At 39.8% G+C, this 19,396-nt stretch overlaps 1 protein-coding gene across 2 annotated transcripts; it reads right to left on the reverse strand.

Annotated features, from left to right (window-relative positions):
• Positions 1-165: 165 nt before the first annotated feature.
• Positions 166-19,122, reverse strand: lifra (LIF receptor subunit alpha a). Of its 2 annotated transcripts, none has more exons than XM_071483285.1 (18): positions 18,955-19,122; positions 11,417-11,632; positions 11,050-11,186; positions 10,340-10,493; positions 9,799-10,071; positions 9,283-9,409; positions 8,112-8,248; positions 7,836-7,978; positions 7,361-7,514; positions 6,691-6,755; positions 6,124-6,361; positions 5,666-5,851; positions 5,343-5,444; positions 5,044-5,190; positions 4,651-4,788; positions 4,370-4,463; positions 4,097-4,163; positions 166-3,994 (listed from the first exon to the last, which is right to left on the reverse strand). In XM_071483285.1, the coding sequence occupies exons 2-18, from the start codon at positions 11,520-11,522 to the stop codon at positions 3,305-3,307; spliced, it is 2,958 nt and encodes a 985-aa protein (XP_071339386.1). In that variant the 5' UTR covers positions 11,523-11,632; positions 18,955-19,122; the 3' UTR covers positions 166-3,304. The 2 variants fall into 2 exon arrangements, with proteins under 2 accessions (XP_071339386.1, XP_071339387.1); XM_071483286.1 differs by lacking the exon at positions 18,955-19,122 and adding an exon at positions 15,341-15,887.
• Between the last annotated feature and the right edge of the window lie 274 nt (positions 19,123-19,396).

The raw sequence follows: 19,396 nt of genomic DNA on the forward strand, positions 1-19,396 counted from the left end.
CGACGGTATTTTTAGAAACACTTGATTGCAGACGTCTCTCACAAATGAGGGAACGAGAGGAAAGAATAACTTGTGTTTATCGGACGCGTCGAGCAGGTGAATTATTTCGCGTTAAATTTATGCGGAAATAACAGACAAATGAAAAAAGTGAACAACACCAACGAGTGACCAGACGAGTAACTTTATTGCCTTTAAACAAGTAGAATTTCAGTTTATTAGTGTTAACATGTATTAATTCACTCAGAAGCACTGCACTGTCTCTTTTCATTCAATCAATAGTAAAATATTTTTTGCAAAATATCATGAACTTTAAAGCGTTTTTTTTTTGTTTTTTTTTTTTCCCCATGTGCGCAATACTTAAGTCATGTTGTCATGCACAACATTAGTCAGTGTTAGTGTTTTAAAGGCATAAGGTAACATAAAGATGGAGCTGAAAGGTTTTTAGGAGCCACAGTTTTGTAGTAATAGTTTATACAGCATGCACTGATTTGAAAAACATCTAGGGCCAGAGATGAAGATGTGTGAGGCAGCGAGTGCACCCTGCTGTATAGACCTCAAACTTAAGGGGAAGGGGAAAGAAAGAAAATGGACTGAATGGAAAATTTAATGTCAGCAGTTGCCATGAATAAGTCTGCATGGTGAATACTCTGGCCCTCCTTATGATGTATCTGGCAAAGCAACACTGCTCTGATATGCAAAACAGGCTAAACTATTATAAGAGGACAGGATCACAATTCTATTCTAATGATTTTTCAGACACACTTTAAAAAGGCTCCAATGTTTTTAAGCACACAGCAAAGATACAGTTAAGTGTGACGCTCTACATTTCATAGGACTCTATATATCTGGTGTCATCAACATAGACATTTGCCTTTATTCTCTCAATGAAGCTGGTTAGTCAACATTTACTCCTCATATTGTAGCATAGAGAATATTATATCAATAGCAAAACAACTAAATATTTTGTATTGAAGTAAAAGGAAATTACATTTATGTACAGTCAGTAATGTAAAAACAAAGATTTAGAGAAAATTAAAAAAAAAAAAAAAAAAAAAAAAAAAAAAGGTGCCATTTTGTTGATTCAAATCAACATAAAAGCATGTAACACATAGCGTTCATAGGTCAGTCTTCAAAGCTCTGCTGGTTTGAGAAGGCAGGCTTCAAAGGAAAAAATCTGCAGCCATGTTTAAGTACTTAAAACTATATCCACCCTTTACCGCTGCCTTTAAGTGATCACCGATCTCACACAATGAAACTCTTTACCCAATCTGACTGGTGCAAGGTGGAGCTTTTGGCAAATTCTTCCAACCACCTCGTCCCATTAATCAAGTTAAAATTGAGATCAGTGTTACAAGAGAAAGAGGGGATACATTTTTCTCAGTAGTCAAAGAGGACTGCCTGTCTGTTATGAGTTCATCAGTGAAGCCATCCATTATAGTTAATCTAACTCATCATTCATGTCACAGTAGTTTTACTTAAAGCTTGTTGGCTGGAGGCACTGAGGAACAATAGACCACAAGCTGCCATACAGGCAACTGAAAAACTGAAAAACCATAAAATAAACATCCTGGTTGCCACTTGATTAGAATGCCATAAGGATAATATTTGCATAATGGTGCTTTTGGGAAGCCCAGCCAATGATGCATCCTTAACACCCACACTGTGCACATGAGTGGAGAGCTAATGGAGTATGTGAAGTGTACTTGGGCAATTAGTGCCCTGTGTTTGACACCATTATAGAGGAGCCAAGCGAACCAATATTCACAAGGTCATTTCTCCACATTTTTGTGAACAAAATTCAAATGATAGCATTTCCCAATACATGCTCTCCCCTTGGTCCCTTTTTCCAATCACGCAATTTACACAGTGGCTTCAGGAAAAGTTTGCAATGAAAAGATAAACTGTCACATTTAGAAAAAAAAAGTTTAAATGTAGTGTAGACTCAAATCAGCTATCTGTCTGGGCTTGAAAAAAACAAAGCAACTGCAGCTGACAAGTAGCATCATGACAATAACAATGTAACCAAAGTTTAAAAATTTCTGCACTGACTAAAACTGATTAAAAACAGCCACCTTCTTCTACACTACACTCAGTGCCAGTGGAATCTGTATACCCAGTACAGTGATCAGCCCTGAACTGCAATACTGTGGAAATTCTTTTTCATTATGCATGACATTTAGGAGTAAGGCAGTGTGTGAAAGATGATTTAAACACTGTAATTACCCATCCAAGTTCATTCTCATCATTTGTTCAATAGCATTAATTATCAAGGGTAATTGACAACACATAACATTAACAAAAAAGACACTGGCCTGACAGTGAAATGCATGTATTAATGAAAAAAACAAAATTGAAAAAAGAAAATAACTACCAGTTTAGGAAGACAAATCAACAATATTAACACTCAAAAGTAACATAATAGTGTGTTCATTCATAAAATTACATCAGTATTCATGTTCTAGCTTATATCAGTGTATATCCTCTGGCCTTGTCACCCACATAATTCCAGACCATAATAGAAAGCACCACAGCTTTATCTGTGTAAAATAATGACTGTTCTCGTTCATAAGTGCGTCTGTCAATTAACATTTCACTGTGACTTTTTACAGCCATACCTTCTTTCCTTTCAGTAGCTCATCAGCTGTCATGAAGCAGGCAAGATTACCCCAAACGGCGGACCAGCAGAAGACAAGGATTCTGTAAGGAGAGGTCTTCTGTCTACATAGCAACCTTCTATTCTTCTGTAGCGCTTTTTAAAAAATGTCCTTTAATATTTATTCAAATATATCATTTGATTCAAAACTTCCTTGCTTTCAGTTTCAGTTTGTAGTAAAGTTCACGTCGCAAAAAATAAAAACATTTGAAATGCAAGCTAGAAATTGGATATACTCAACTGAAACACGGGATGTGCCACTGCTAAATGCCCACTATAGGGAGTCACAGAAAAGGCAGTGAGAGGATTTATTGAGAGGATTTATTGTAACAGCCACCAGTTTGCCAGGAGGTGCAATAAATGTGGTGGACGAGAGGTCTGAAGAAATATTTTTGAAGAGATCTGTTGTCGGACAGAAGTGTTTTGACACATAAATATATGGATTTTGATTTATGATATTTGCATGAAAGTGAAATGTATTTCTGTAGATTCTGTATTACCTGCTGTCAAAGTGCAAATGTAAGGATGTGGTGCTACATCAGAGGGGATATTTTCCCCTGTTTTGATGCATGAGACTGGTAACAGTAATGAATCTGAAAGTTTTAGTCAACTGCCCCTGGCCTGGCTGCTAGTAGTGAGACAGAGATGATATCATGGTTTTGTGGATGACAGCAGATTGGTGAACCAGGTTGCTGCTGATGATGACAGCTGTCGTTTTTCCTCTGAGTGTTCCTCTCCATCTGGGAGGAGGAACTGAGTGGAGGCGACAGACGTGGGTGATCCAAGAGAGGGTGCCAGGCCGCCACTTTCCCCGGCCTCCACGGGGGAATCCAAATGCCAGGAACTCTGGGGTTTGTAGCCCACGGCACTGGCAGCTTGGGGCTCTAGGAAGGGCTCCGGTGAAGCTAGGCCCATGTTGTCACTTGAGGCTCTAGGTTTCATCTGGGGCCGGTAGGCCCCTCCTTCACAACTGACAAACATATCAGCTTGGGGTTGGCGGCCCTCGGAGGAGCTCTGTGGATCCAGTTGGAAGACCAAAGAGGACCCTGAGGTCTGGATCCCTGTGTATGTCACATCGGTATGTCCTGAATCCAAAGAAGATGCAGAAGAAGCAGAGGAGTCTGGGAAACGTGGTCTTATGGGCCTCTCATCTACTACCTGGTTGTAGTAGCGTAATGATGTTGGCTCATCTGTGTCAACCGGCTCGTCTCCCATCCCCTCCCCTTCTTCATCCTCATCTTCTTCAGGGATGACGACGAGCGCTTCTTTGCTTGAATCCCACTCAGGCTTTTCTACAATATGGATGATACTGTGGGAAGATGGCTTCACATTCAATGGGCCCTGTAACACATACAGAGACTTTACTGAGTCACCAGGGATGATCAAAAACACAAAAATAGGGTGTAGTCATGAGTACCAGATAGGATTAGGCTGATACTGTACCTGTGTCCTGGACCAATCACCAGGCAGCTTCGGCTCAGGTATGTCTGGATAAAATGCCCTTTTCACCCTGGTGGCAAAGTGAAATGTAACTTGTAACATACATTTTCATGAAAAGCCTATACAAATTCAAATAATACCTTCTAGTAGCTCATTTACAACAGTGTAGAGGATATGCTAACTGATTTTTGCCAGTGTGGTAGTTGCTTTGTGTGTACTTGTTATATTATTTATGAAACACATACAGAGACACAGGAAAAGATCAAACAGTCTCACCATTTCCTTTTCTTGTAGCAGAGGAAGGTGACAATGACCAGGAATAAGGCTGTGACCCCCAGAGATATCAAGATTTCCATGATCAACCAATCAGCTGTCAGGACAGGACAGTAGAAATATTAGAGATATTAGACTTGAAGACAAGATGATTGTTTTTCCCACACTGTAAACTAAACCCAAGTATGGTTACAATACAATACAATACATTAGTAACAGTAATAATTGTAGAATGAGCCCAAAAGTTCAGTCGTAGCTATACAAATAACCATAGATTCACGTACTGAATGGCTCCAGCGTTATGGAAGCGATGGCGCCTGTGTCCTCGCCTGCTGAGGTGTAGGCCTTGACAGTAAATTTATGGGATCCCCCACTGAGTACCTTTACTGTGTAGCTTCTGCTTCCTTGATCTGGCAAGTTGGCTGTTGAAAGGACAAAGTGAAAAACAAGGGCAGAGAGGCACAGGAGGGAAAGGAAAGGAGGAAATAAGGAGACAGGCACGAGAGGGAACATGAATAAGTATAACAGGATTAAAAATGCACTTTCTTTAACATATTTTGATTATGATTGTTTAATGAACGATGAATTATGCATTTTTTGTATACTATTCTTTTCAAGCTCTGTACTGCAACAGCTGCACTGTTTACAGAGGTGGCGCTTCACATTGTAACATTTACCTAGAAGTTTGACCTCAGAGCCAGTGCTGTTGTAAATGTTGTAGCCTAGGAGGAAGCCTCTTCTGTTGACCAGTGGGATCTCTTCCCAGGTGAGGAGAACATCAGAGCCCTGCTGACTAATTGACAGGGGGACAGAGGTGGAGGGGACTGTGGAAGTCGCCGGGAAGGGAAAAAAGAACATTGAAGAGAAGGGAGGGAGGTATAACAGAGAGAATGAGAACAAAGATGCATGGGTACAATTTCTTAAGTCATTGCTTATTCAGAAAGGGTAAGCTTTCAAAATGCAGTGCTGTCCTTACCCAGCTCCTGCATGTATCCCTGCCAGCGCTGCAGCAGTACTGGGGCCTCTGAGGTGCAGCTGTACAGGGAAAAGTTGTATCTCACACCCTCCTGGAAGTTATCTGATGGCAAAGAAAGAGATTATAATGTATGATTCAGTATAATTGTAACAACCCTCTATTTGCAGATACTAGAGAATAATGTTGTGTTTCAGACAGTGGAGTTTTTATCCTGTACAGACTGTAGAAATATATACAGTATATTTTAAATATTATGACAACAATGCTCTATTGTGACAGAATTAGTTTATTTTTTTTAAAAGAAGGCTTCAAGAATGCCTTACCAGACTCAACGGAGACATTAGTCTTTCCAGTGGCCACCTTGATAAAATCCACAGGGCAGTCCTGCGTGCAGAAGGCGTCATTCCATTCCAACACATAACCACAGGTGGCGTTGGCATCACTCTGCCAGAACAGAGGGAAACCTCTGTCCAAATAAACTGCCCTGGACACAGCAAGAGGTTCCACATCTGGAAAGAAGAAAATATGTATACAGAATGTAGAAGCCTTCAAGAAGAAGAAGAAAAGATGTCTTTATATTCTCCTTTTATAACTGACAGCTGTTTTAGTCTTGCTCTCCAGTTGCTCTCAGTAACTAAAAATGTAACTGACTAAACATATGTTACTTATATATCACATGTAGTTTAACTTGTGCCTTAACAAACTAATCACTTCTGCCATCTTGTTTGCTTTTTAGCATGGTAAAACATCCCAAACACCCTCTCCCTCCTTTTCCACATACCTGTCAGATGTAGAGGTGTAACGACAATTGCAGGTTGAGATAACCCCTCCGCATTCTTTGCACTGACGGTTACTATAACCTTAGAGTCACTACTGAAGGTAGCAATCTGTGTGAGGTTGACTGGTGCAGCAGTAGCATCTGGTGGAAAGATTTCTGTGTGCTGCACATTGTCTTCAGTGCTATGAACAGTGACTTCATAACCTGTGATCTGACCATGGCTCTGCCTTTGTGTCAGAGGCTTGAATAAATCAAATTAAAGGGAAGGAAAGGGGGAAAGGGAAAGACGAGAGACAATTTTAAATCGCCTTGTCCTTACAGTTTCAGATATGCATGACATATATTTACAACTGGTAAGGCTTCTTTATGTCAAAATGGATAAAGAGAGTAAAATGAGAAAGGAGGAAGGCAGCCAGACACAAAGGATAAAGACTAAAATAGAAGAACCCAGAAAAACTTTTTATAATCTGACAGTGGTTCATTTGAGCATGCTGTAAATCTGTGCTCTCTGCAATAAAAATAGAAAACTGTCTAAAACGATTCAATTCAAAGACAAAGAACAAAAATCACCTTCCAAATGACTTGCCCAGTGTTGTCTCTGTTCATCCATATCCACACATCAGGAGCATCTGGAACTGGGAGAAGACAAAAATATATTCGATCAAAGCTTAATAACAATAGAATTACTGCTGGTGCATGATATGGAAATGGAAATATACAGCAGCATAAAGATGACTACTGATACTAAAAAGGAAATCTTTTAATGTTGAATGTTCATTACTGATCTTCTTAGCTCATTTACTAACTTGCTTACACATAAACGGCCATGTGTTATCATGTGACCATCTTTCAAAGGAGCAAAAATGCGGCTGAATTTTAAGTAAGTGGACCTTGTTCAAGAAATGTTTTGTTTAAGTAACTATTTTGTTATGTATAAGAATATACACACATTTTCAAAGAAAGGTAAAAGAAAATGTGAATGAGGCTTTAATTGACATGCTGACCTAACACTAAGTTTTACAGTAATAAAATGCCTTTTTTCTGTAACAGACAAGCTATGACATTTTAGAAGAGAGAAAAAACACACTTTAGTAATAATCATTTAAGATTAAGTCAGTATGTAGTGACACTGATTGCTTGCAACAGGTCAGTCAATGATAATTATCATGTCATTAGTTGCTGCCCTAATTCACTGAAATCTCAACTAAAATAAAAGAGATACCAAAAATAAACCCCTTACTATATGTTTTGGTTTTGAAAGCAAATGGTTGACTCCAGGTTCCCCACTTCCAGAAATTCTGCTGGGCACCGCAGCGGATTTGAACACTGTAATCTTCATCAGGGTAAAGATCCGATAACACCACCGACTTCAGACCCACACCAGAGAGGGTATGCTGGACACACAAATCAGACTTCATTACTGTTTGGTACACTGAGGGTCACACAAGTGGAGAAAACATGCTAATACATGCATATATTTGTTAATGTGGTGGATCATTGGCATGTGGCAATGGAGATGTGGTAGAAGAAGGGAAGTGATACTGTCTCGCTGCTATACTACACACACACACAAACAGAAACGATTTAAGATGCCAAAAAAAGGAGGGAAGGTTCTGTGCATGGATTCGGACAGAGCAAACGAATACAAAATAATAGAGAAGTGGTTGTCCCCTGCAACACACAAACACACCTTAGCACACAAACAGACAACTTACATTTGTTTTGGATCCATGGCAGGTAAGGACAACCTGGCAGATAAGAGCCAGGGAAGAATAGCTATCGTACGTCCACTGCCACAGCACAGTGGCATTCCAGGCATGGACGTTAGCCCTCAGGTTGTCAGGTGCTACTGGACGCACTGAGGAGAAAGATTTTATTAACATAAAAACAACTATCATAGGTGTATTTCAGGTCTATGTTTACCTCTACTTTGAAAAATTGGTGTAAAAAAAGGTCCAATGATTTTGATATGGCAAAGGTGACACACCAACCTCTGTGACTGAGTTCAGCAGAGTCAGTGAGGCTGTACTGGCCGATAGGATTCACAGCTACCAGCGTCCAATTACCCTCCCACTTGGCCACACTGCACACTACACGCCTCTCCTGCAGGTTGTTATTTGGACAATCCCTGAAAACAAAATCGAACAGATAAAAAAAATCAACAGCAGATTCACTGAGAATGTGAATATCAAAACAACCAAATTAAAATAAAAATAAAATATAATCACTTTAGTCACTCATCTAACCTATAGATAAAGACACAGGCCCAAACACATTCATAATGTAACAGCGTCCATGGCTACCCTTCAGGCAATTCCAGTAAAAGGTCTGGCCGACAGCCAGTCCCCTATCAATCTACACACAGACGCAGCAAGTAGTTACTCAGACTAAGTGCTTTATATTTCTTGTCGTCCTCTCTTTTGGTAGATTTTTTTTCCGGGGCAGAAAACACATTTTTGAGACAGGGCAGTGGGAACAATCATTAATAATGCAGAGATATTTTCCCCAGAAACAAAGTGACATTGTACAACATCCTGGAACGTCCAGGAATGGCTATGAATCTGGCCAAAACAAACAAACAAACAAACAAAAAAAAAAAAAATGCACTCCATCACTTCCACCTCCGTCCCAGACCATTATAACTTTCTACTAAGAGTTTCCAAAATACTGGGTCTTTGCCTTTTCCTGTTTTATAGTGTCTGGGATCTGAGTCAGACACAGATTCCATCCCAATAGTGTTAATGCTGAGAGCACTGAACTCTGGTGTGGACTGCATTCCAAGATGGCCCAACTGACTCTGGTGCAGTTAGTCTGTGGTTTGAAAGCATTTCAGACCAACCACAAGGTTTTGTGATGCAGATGTGTGATTTTATCATGAATATTAAAAGCTACACTACTACTAAAACCTTTTACCAGTTGAGAACAGTTAAGACAACGGTCTCCAAATTAGCAATGTGCTGAGCATGTGTCCTACTTCTCGCATTTAAGAAGCTGCGGTGTGAAAAGCATGAGCGTGCCACCCAACCCCGGGCCCTGAGGTTTCCGCCAAAGTATCAGGTTTCCAGTCGGGTTACAGCCATTATGGTGGATACAGTACATGTGTGATCGGGGGGGAGGTTCAGCTATTTTCATTTCTTGTGTTTACGGGTGTGACTGTGCTACCTCTTGTTCAGCGAGTAGTGTGTTCTTCGTCTGCCATAGAGGTGCGTGTCTCGTGCTTCATTCCACTGGCATACAGCTGAGGTTAAGTCATGCGTCTCACACACCAAATCACTGAGCAGTGGTGGATCTGGAGATGCGGACACCAAGAAGAAACGTACTTACTTGCGTCATCATTTATATAAATTAAAATAATTACTGAGACAAGCTTTGGAATAATCTATAGACTCTTTCACATGCATCAGCAAGAAAATTCAAGCAGTTAGGCATTGACAGACGACCTGTTTCAAAAATATTTTTAGTTAAACAAATTCTTACATCTATAATAAAAATTCACAAGCTAACTGAAGAGCAAGTTGCATCTTCCACTGCCCCCTTCAGAGGCGTCAATCATTTCTCAGTCTGAATGACCAATTCACTTTGTGCTAACTCCCTCTGCCATTCCAACCACCTTCATCCATCTTAGATAAGACAACCATTCACACTTCAGTACTTCATACATCCTGTGATTCGTCTTACATCCAACAAACACCACCGTTCCATACAGCGGCCCCAGACTGTCGTGACAGATGACATTGGTTCCCGAGGTGTTGGACGATTCCTGATTTACCGCTGTGATGGCATAACTTCGCCTACTCAGGCGTGTCGTCCTCATGACTGTGTTTTTGTAGCGGATCTTATTAAAGACCTTCCCCTCTTCCATAATGCAACAGAAGGTGGTGTTGGCTCCCACAGGTACGACTCTGTCCACGGGGAACATCTGGATTTTCCCATTGCTGGGGAGATCATATCCTGAAAAGAAGAGTGAGGGAGAAAGAAAGAAGCAGGGTGTTAAAAGGGAGGGAGATATAAATAGAGATCTATAGTTAGGTGCAGAGGAAAGTTGTTTGTTTGGCTTAAAAGGGAGGAAGAAGAATTTCAATTAGAAAAGGTCTCAACTCCTCTTGAATGAATAAATGCATTCTGTTCTGTCCCAAATTGACAAGTGAGACAAAGCAGTATCTATGTTTCTCTATTGCTATCTCATAATATATGCAGATGTAATTACTGTCCCTCTAACCTTGAAGTATCTGAGTGTTGCTCCATTCACTTGTTGCCTGTCCATCTCTCGAGCGGATTTTGATTGACAGCGAGGTACACTCCAGAGGTTCAACTGAGGTCCAGTTCCACTGGTGCCGACCACTCACCTGATTCACTGCCGGAGACACTGTTTCCTACAAATAAGAATAATAACACACGGAGAAAACAGTGAGGGACTCATCTGCAAAACCTGTGATATAAGGTAAAATCAAACTATTATAGTAAAATGTACAACTGGGGCAAATAAACCATGATAATATAGTGTATAAAATATATTTGGCCAATAAATCAGTCAGGCCGATATTAGGTCAGTGGAGATTTATTGTATTGGCATATATGTCAGCTGATACATGAAAAGAAACTGAAGAACAGAATCATATAATACATGTTTTGAAACAGTCTCACTATAGTTTTTCCACCAGAAAGTAGAAACAAGATTATTTGTAAACTGTAAAATATCATGCTCAGTCCATTTTTACTCACAAATTGTGGTATACGTAAAAAAGAAAAAAAAATTCAATATCAGCTGAGGTTTCATTACTAGATTTTTGAAACTCAAATATCAATATCAGCCTCAAAATTCTGATATCTATCAGGTTGTAGCTCCTTTCACGTGTAACCAACTTTTAACATAACTGAATAATGAGAAAAGGGAGAGAACTAATTAAACATTAAAAGAAATGCTCTTACATAGAAAACGGTTTCATTGAGTTCAGTTCTCAAAATCATGAGGTCAAACGTTGTGGCTGCTCCTCCTCGCCATGATATGGACAGTTGCTGTGTATAACTGTTGGCTGACAGGCTCACCTGCTGGGGGACACTAAGGACTGGGAAAAAAAGATCAGAGCACGATTAACAGATTTAAATAGCGAAGTATACATACTCAGTGCAAGTTTCAATCAGCCCTAAAAAAATAAAGTGCAAACGTTTCCATATGCACCTGCTATACTGAATCAAAATTCACCACTTTTAACATCATGTGCATCAAGTGTTGCAGATTATTGATTTATTGATTATGGAATGTCAAAGGTGGAACTTAATGTAACTCTGCTCTTACCCTCTTTGGCATGAGTGTGAGCAGCCGAGAGGCCAAGGAGAACACAGATGAGCCAGACAGGGCTACAGGTAGGCTTTGAGTTGGGACTGACACTTGAGCGAAGCATGGTGATCAACGCGACGAGCCACTGTTTGCAGTTACAAAGGTGGTGGTCCTCTCTACTACGGTAACACCATGCTAGACATCCCGAGACGAAGGACGCAGACAGAGGGCCCACTGTGAAAAAAGAGAGGGGGGGGGGGGGTGGTGATTGAACATTGAATGCAACATAGATCTGCTAAAACACAGACAGATCTGTCAGCTAACTGAGAAACCTATTTTGTTTCAATGGAACTCCGACTGTCAACACACATGGCTGTTTCATGCTGGGAAGGTGCTGTTGGGCTGAGGGCTGTGCTGTTGTGAAGCTGTGAAGTTGGAGTCACGCAAACATAATGAACTTATTAAATGAATGTTCTGGTATGCACATAATTTCATAAAACGTCTCTAGAGATTTGGCTAGTTTGCTCTTCTCACTGCAGGTCCTGGAATGGTGCTGCATTCTGTTGAGCCTTTTTTTCCACAGTGATTCCCTATCAGCTGTGTGTGTTGTATGAATGCACTCTAGAATGTACTCTAAAGCCTGAGATAACACTGCTAGGAAAAGCCAAATTTTACATCAACACAAGAAAACACATCTCTATGGCAGCTGCTTTCGAGGCCAGACATGGAAACACACAAGTCAGAGAACGCTGTTTATATGCAGTGAAGCTCTGCCTTGTTTGTCCAGTTAATCTGTCCTCTCAGCTTGTGTAGTTTTTGAATGCTGAATGCTTGGTTTTGCTGCTAAACTACTAAGAATGCTACTCTCTACAAATATTGCGGATAGCCAGATGGAGATCAGGTAGACAGAGACAGTAAAGCTGGAGACAAAAGACGGCTCAGAGCTGCGGGTCCAGCAGGTTCCACCTGGAGAAACATGTACAACTATGTGGAACTATTCTTTCCAGAGAAGTTCACTTTACACAAGCATAAACTGTTTATACTAAGTGAATGGTCACTGTGTATTTACTTCTCCTGTCAACACATCTCCTTCAGACAAATAATTATACTATTCCTACCAAGTCTACCATACCAATGTTATGGAATCAACAGTGATAGGAAATCTTACTGCTCACTGAAGCTTTTACAGCAAACGGAAAATGGATAAGTGAACAAAATTAAAAACAGAACCGAAACAATAAATCAATTAATTCACAGAAAATTAATTAGCAACTATTTTGATAATTGATTAACAATAATTGGTTCCATTATTCAGGATTTTGTCTCATGTGATCATAAACTGATTAAGTTTGGGTTTTGTACTGTTGGTTTGACAAAAGAAGAAATTTACAGACATCACTGTGGGAAATTGTGATGAGCAGAGCATCTTTTACGATTTTCTAACGTTTTATAGACCAAAGGATGAATCAAGAAAATAATAGCAGATTAATCTACAATGAAAAATGTGTTAATTGCAGCCCCCATTAAGAATATGTTCAAATGCTTGCAATACAATAATTGTATAAGGATGAATTCAACAAAACCACATTAGAAATACTGCAGCATTAACGTAATAATGGGGGGGGGGGGACAAAGTGTTTCAGACTGGAGTGCTGAAAAAAAAGTAGGTTAACTGTACAAACATCGTGGTGGGGAAGATGAGGTCAGCTCAGCCCGTAGAAGTTTGTGATTGTTGTTCTCTCTGGAAACAAGACAAAATCAACGCGCCCGATTCAAGCAGAGATGAGGAGGAGGAGATGTCGCAATAATTCTATTGTGAGCCTTAGCCTGGATGAACCTGCGTATGTGAACATGACTCTGTTTTTGTGAGTTTAACTGTCACCGAGACGCTTCAGTGCAGTTTGCCTGGTTTCATTCGAGTCATGCTGGGACAGGCCTCAAGCTGCTTGGTACCTTGATGAAACAATGCTCACAAGTACAACCCAGCCCATTACTGCAACAACACAAGTTAAACACAAAGTACACAAGCACACACAAACACACAAGCAAAGCCTGTTTTGGAAGACTGAATAAGGGACTCTAACTCCAAGCTGAAACAACATGGACAACAATGGATTATGCACTGCAGTCAGACTGTACGGTGTTACGCTAATATAACCTCAGTGGGTTATTTCATTTGACTTCTTATGTGACCCCTGCAAACCCTCAGTGTCTCCTTTGCCGACAGCTCTCTATTCAGCCTAAAATCTGCAGCATACACCAGACTTCAGAGGAAAAAAAATCAAATTCAAAGTAAATGATCTGAATCTGCACCAAAATTTAATAGGTTCTTCCCCAGCCCGTGACCCATCCCTCCACCAAGCTCGCCGTAAATTGTCTCAGTATTTTTTGTGTAATCCTCCTGACAAATAAACAGAAAGGGGTGAAAACATAACCACATTGATGGAGCTAATAACAATGCAATAAAACACAGAGCTGCTCTCAAACTCTGACAGCAATCTTTAACTTTTTTTTTTTTGCAAGAAGATGGTCAATGACATGCAGTTGTTTTCATTTCACAATCTAGTGAGCAAAACCAGCTGGAAAAGGTACTTAAGACTTGCAGCCCACATGGCACTGCGCACGAGATTACACAAACAAATACCCACTGACTAGAGAGAAAAGAAAGCTCACGCTACTGGAAAGGAGGATGGCGGCACATTTGTTTGACTCCTTATCTATGTTCCTCCTCAATGTTTTATTCTAAGTTACAGTAAGCTTCATTTTTATCTAATCTTTGACAGACAGATTGCAAATACAGGAATAAAATGCTGTTACAAAAACATGAGGTTACTGGAAATAAAAATTTGTGTAGGTCAGATTATTAAAAAAATAAGTCTCACAAGGGGCTTTTGAAAACCTTTTAGCGCAGAGAGACAAGTATTATAAGTAAACAAAAAAAATAAAAAATCTGGATCTAAAGTTAAAGTTGAGTAACAGCTTGTTTGCTGTCATGAAGTCTTAAAGGAATCTGTGCTGATGATCATTGTGCACATTTTCTTTCCTCTGGGTGATTCTGCAGCGGCAGGGGTGAGAGAGGAATTTCAAATCCTTGATGTGCTTTTATTTCTGGCTCTTAAAGTGGTTTCACATATGGTTTTAAAAAGAGCTCCTAGTCAGACGTGTAGTTTTCATGGGTGAACTTTAAGGTCACACCCATCCAGTTGCTGGTTTTGTGTGCACATCAATTGTTCTTACTGTGAATTTTATGGCAGTGTACAGCTGGAGGCGCATTGATGTTAAATTAAGCAGAGCCTCCACATCCAGCAACTATTTCTGCAGCCAAAAAATAAAAAATAAAACACACACAACAAGAAAATATGAACACTTTTTTAACCCAAATGTGTGCTGCTGAGTTTTTAAAAGTCATCTGATGTGTTCATGGCTTAGAAACAATCACCTCCAGGTGAAATTCAGAGGAATGGATTAACATAGATACAGCTGTGTAGGGTCAGTGTTTCACACACTTATGTGCCAACAACTAAAAGGTTTCTGAGCCTGCAGCAGGCCTAATGGGTCCCCACATGAAAATCGGAAGGAAGATTATTTTTCCAATTTCAGCACCAGCCTGAAATAATTTACAACCTCAAATATATATCGTACGACCTTCTAGCCTTGAAAAAAAACAACAACAACAAAAAAAATGCACCGATGGGAAGCTGGAAAAACAGCTGCAGATTCTGGGAAATCTCACCAAGAAACTGATAGCTACAAATGCACACCAACACACAAATCAATACCTCTTATCTGGGCTCTGGCCATTGTCCTTGCAGCAGTAATAAATATGAGCACAAACTACAAAAACCGCAAGTATCTTGCTCTTACTTAAAAACCAAGCCCCGACCTCATCTGTCTGCCAGCAGAAATCATATTTTAGGGACAAAAAAAACAAAACAGACTCACCTAAAAAAAAAAAGTGTCATGATTTGGAGTTCGCCTCCTCTATCCACTGTGGACTTTTGCCACTGCTCTGCTGGACTGTTAATTTGCTGGAGTGAGCCGTGGAAATTGTCCAGGTATACTCACACACAAAATATACTGTGCAGAACTGGCCACCCTGTGACGCAGTCACTTCTCAGAAACCAAACTCATCCTAAAAGACCTCAGCTGTCCCCAGTTTACTATTTCTAAAGATATGCAAACATTAGCTGGACCTAACTCAGTCAATATGTAACATATCCCTGATTCCAGTATATTCATTCAGGGATCATACACTTACTGGCATTTGCAAAATGATGTGTGTTTTCTTTGAATGAGTGTGTATGTGCTATGGCCAGCCCAATTCACCCCACATATGAACTCTTTTGGGTTTCAACTAACAACGGTTGTTAAATCAAACAACTTTTCAGTCTAAAATAATAACAAATGGCTATAACAAGTTTCAATAGCCCAAAGGGATTTTTTTTTAACTTTGTCTGACAAGCTGTAGCCACCAAATTTTTGATTTTTATATTTGATAAATGATGTGTCAACAGTAACAAAAAAACACTCAATGATTAATATTTAGTCAATCTACTACTGATCTATCTTTCAACACTAGTTTTACTCTAAAAGACGTATAAACTGAAATGTCATCCCTGCTACAACAAAACCAGGACCGATAGAAAAATGAATTGAAGCCAAAACCAAAATTACACCAAACTACCAGTGCTTGGACAGAAAAAACCTGCTCATGGAGAACCCCACAATAAGCCTAGAAAAGTCTTATCACTATCTAAACAGACATCAGATTGTCATGAAACCTAATATATGTGAGCTGTAGTCTTTTCCAAGCAGCAGTAGCTACGATCTAAGCCTTTCTATCTCTACCCATCTGTCTAAACAGCCACTAACCTTCAAGCACCTTGCTATTAGAGCAACATTTTGAAACAAAGATCAAAACCCGTGATACTATTCTCTTCACTAAAAGTGTGTGGGACACCAGCTGAAGCCAAATCCAGGGAAAACTTGTGTGACTGTCCCTCAGCCTACACACGGCAACACTGTCATTATGCTGTCATAGATGACCACCAGGACCAAAGAAATAAGCACACAGTGGCTTTAGTGTACTATATAAGTGTGGTGGCATTTTGAAACATGAGCTAAAGTTGCAGCTAATTATGTTTGACCTTTGAATGGGACTAGAGGAAGACCGGATGCTAGTGAGAGAATAAGTTTAAAAAAAAGAGAGTGTTAACAGATGAGTGTGTCTGTGTGAAATGTCGGTGTGCTGACCTCAGTGGAGACGGGACATTCAGTCCTCTGAGTGTGTAGCTTTTGGACATCAACCAAACAGCATTTCCTTCCTTCCTTTCTCCCTGTAACCCTTTACGAATGTAAATGTAAATCTCAGAAGCAACAGGACGACAACAAAACAAGCACTGAGAGTGAAAAGCATGCCAGTCCAACCCAATCCTCTTGGAGAAAGATACAAACTATTTTTTTTTCTTTTTTCAGCACTAACACAGCCAAGTGACTGGTAACAAAGAAAACACACAAACAGTGAAGCTACTGTCGTGCCAGGTACAAATGAAGAGGAAAGAGGAGCGTTAAAAGTATTAAGGCTAATATAAAGCCGCTATCTGTTGCATATGCAAATGCATGTAAATGTTAACAATGTAATCGCAATGATCTTTTCACTCCCCCGTGCAGGTGCAGACACTGTGACAGCTGTGAACGAGTGATTGTTGCTCCACCTCAACTGTCTCTTTGTGATGCACGTTCTCTAGTTTCACGTTTTTATGTGTTACAGCTCTGAAACTGTTTCTCATTATAGTAACTGATTACTGAGAAGGGTACGTAAGTGCATGATCTAAGTTTTTTAAAAATTTGCCATAATGTCCCCACCCAGTTATCTGTGAGAATATACTGAAAGTTTCTCCATAAAGGGCTGTTTTCTCCATAAAGTGCTGTCAACTTTGAAACACATTACCAACTGAAATCCAATTAACTGGTGATGGCTAAAAGCAAACCCGAGCACCCATTTCCAGCTAATTCTATCGTATTGTTGACTATTTGTCTGCTTGTTTTTCTGTTGTTGTCTCTTTTCAGACTGTACTTCTGTCCATTTTAGCCGACTGTATGCCGTTATCAATTGTTTCGTCTGTTTATTTTGTTCTTGCTGTTGTTGTTTTTAGACTGTACATCCTAATCAGTGCATTACAGTATAATATTTCATTCTACTTTCATATCTGTGGTTTTATGTTAATGAACACTGACTATTTTAATTACACCGTACATGTAAAGCCCAGCTAGGGACAAGAGATGAAAATTAGCAATAGCTGTAAACCTTCTACTCTCTATGTTTCATGCTCTGTGCTGCAACTTTGTTAAATTGCATTGCCCCCATTAAATAAATACATTAACTTAAAAAAAAAACAACTGTGAGGAAAAGAACTCCTCAGCAAGAAACACACTGCAGGCTATTTGTTTCACTTTCAAATTTGCACAACTCTGTATTGAGGAAACCAACGGTGTTGCTCACTTGAAATATAAATTCCCTGATTAAACTCTGAGAAAGGGCTTTTGCAACATTGGTATTAAATCTAATTTAACAGAATCAGCAGGAATTGAATCAAAATTAAAATGAAAAGGTGCTAGACTTTGCGAATGGAAATAAAATCAAATTAGGTTTGTGCCGGTATCCAGCCCTACTATTTGTTCACAACACAAGTGAACACAAATCTTCTCATTTTCTGACCAAGAAAGAGAACAAACAGCTGTCTACTGGATCCTTTCTGTAGCACAATGGCAGGCCAGAGAAAATATTAAGAAATTATACTAAAATATTACTTAATCTAACTAGGGCTGAACAATTAATTGAAATATTATCAGCAAAATGGCCAAATGCAACACTCAAACTGCAGGACCTGGAATTGTTATTAAGGTCAACTGTGTCACAACATATTGTTATAAATGGCCAACATATTCTCCAGATGTCAGGGAATCTGCTTGTTTGGTACAGACCCCAACAAAAATCACATCATCTTTTTTTTTTTTTAGATTTTTTTACAGTGAAAATGAAATGCAAAAATGACCGTTCTCATTAAAATCGCAATTCATCCCAATCGCGCTGTCAAAAATAAAAACAAATCCGCCACTACACAAAAATGATATCTTAAAAAATGTAAATAATGTTTCTGATTCTGATGCTGCTCTTCCAGAAAAGGTGGTTCATGCAGTACATATCCCAAACTGCATCACCGCTGACGGTTTTCGTCATTAGCATTAGCAACTGGGCAGCATGATGGACACCGTAAAAAGCACGTCTTATCTTAAACAACAACAGACAGTGGCTATAATTTTAACATTGTAACTCCGATTCTTACTGCATCTTATCGAGGGAGACAGTGTAGATAATGTGGATAAAGTAGATTGACATTCTACATGTTAAATTCACTTACAGGCCAGCACCCCACCGCAAACACTGGGACCCAGAGGCCATTGATGTTTTTAGGGAAAACACTGCAAGCTACAGTAGCTATCCACGTACCATCACCAAGCGGTTATAATTAGTTCAGGAATAACGCCGAAATTACCTCTAATGTAGAATGTTGTTTTATTGCTGTTCCGGCTCCAGTAATCCAGTTTCTTGAGAAAAACGTGACAATTATTTATTTATTTCTTTTACTGCTCGATTTCACTACAGTCCCGTCCCTGCGTGGAGTGGATCGCCCATTTCCAATGTAGCCAGAGTAGGTTGGGATTACTGGAATACAGCGCACCAGGCGTTTGATTGACGGCTGCACTGACCAATAGGCTTCGACTAATCCGGGTGGGAGGGTGTTCTCGTGTTGCGTTCAGGTCACGCAGTACACACAGGGTCACAACACGGGTCCAGACCCCTGCGAGGATTTTCAACCGATTTTCTGGTTTCCAGTACCAGAGACTCTGTATCATATCACTAGAGTAACATGAGAACAAACAGAGTGATGCTCGTTTAAAATACAACTAAATCCATGCAACGGTTTAACATGTAGG

The sequence above is a fragment of the Trachinotus anak genome, unplaced genomic scaffold (assembly GCF_046630095.1).
Source record: "Trachinotus anak isolate AG129_WGS33_773 ecotype Australia unplaced genomic scaffold, CSIRO_AGI_Tana_v1 ptg000008l, whole genome shotgun sequence".
NCBI lineage: Eukaryota > Metazoa > Chordata > Actinopteri > Carangiformes > Carangidae > Trachinotus > Trachinotus anak.

What these genes read in the sequence shown, in the direction of transcription:
- lifra (XM_071483285.1), bottom strand. Translation starts at nt 11,522, where the DNA reads ATGCTTCGCTCAAGTGTCAGTCCCAACTCAAAGCCTACCTGTAGCCCT. An exon ending in CATAACGCTGGAGCCATTCA is followed by an intron (nt 4,464 to 4,650) that starts GTACGTGAATCT and finishes CTGTCCTGACAG; the next exon opens with CTGATTGGTTGATCATGGAA. An exon ending in TGCTACAAGAAAAGGAAATG is followed by an intron (nt 4,164 to 4,369) that starts GTGAGACTGTTT and finishes CTTTGCCACCAG; the next exon opens with GGTGAAAAGGGCATTTTATC.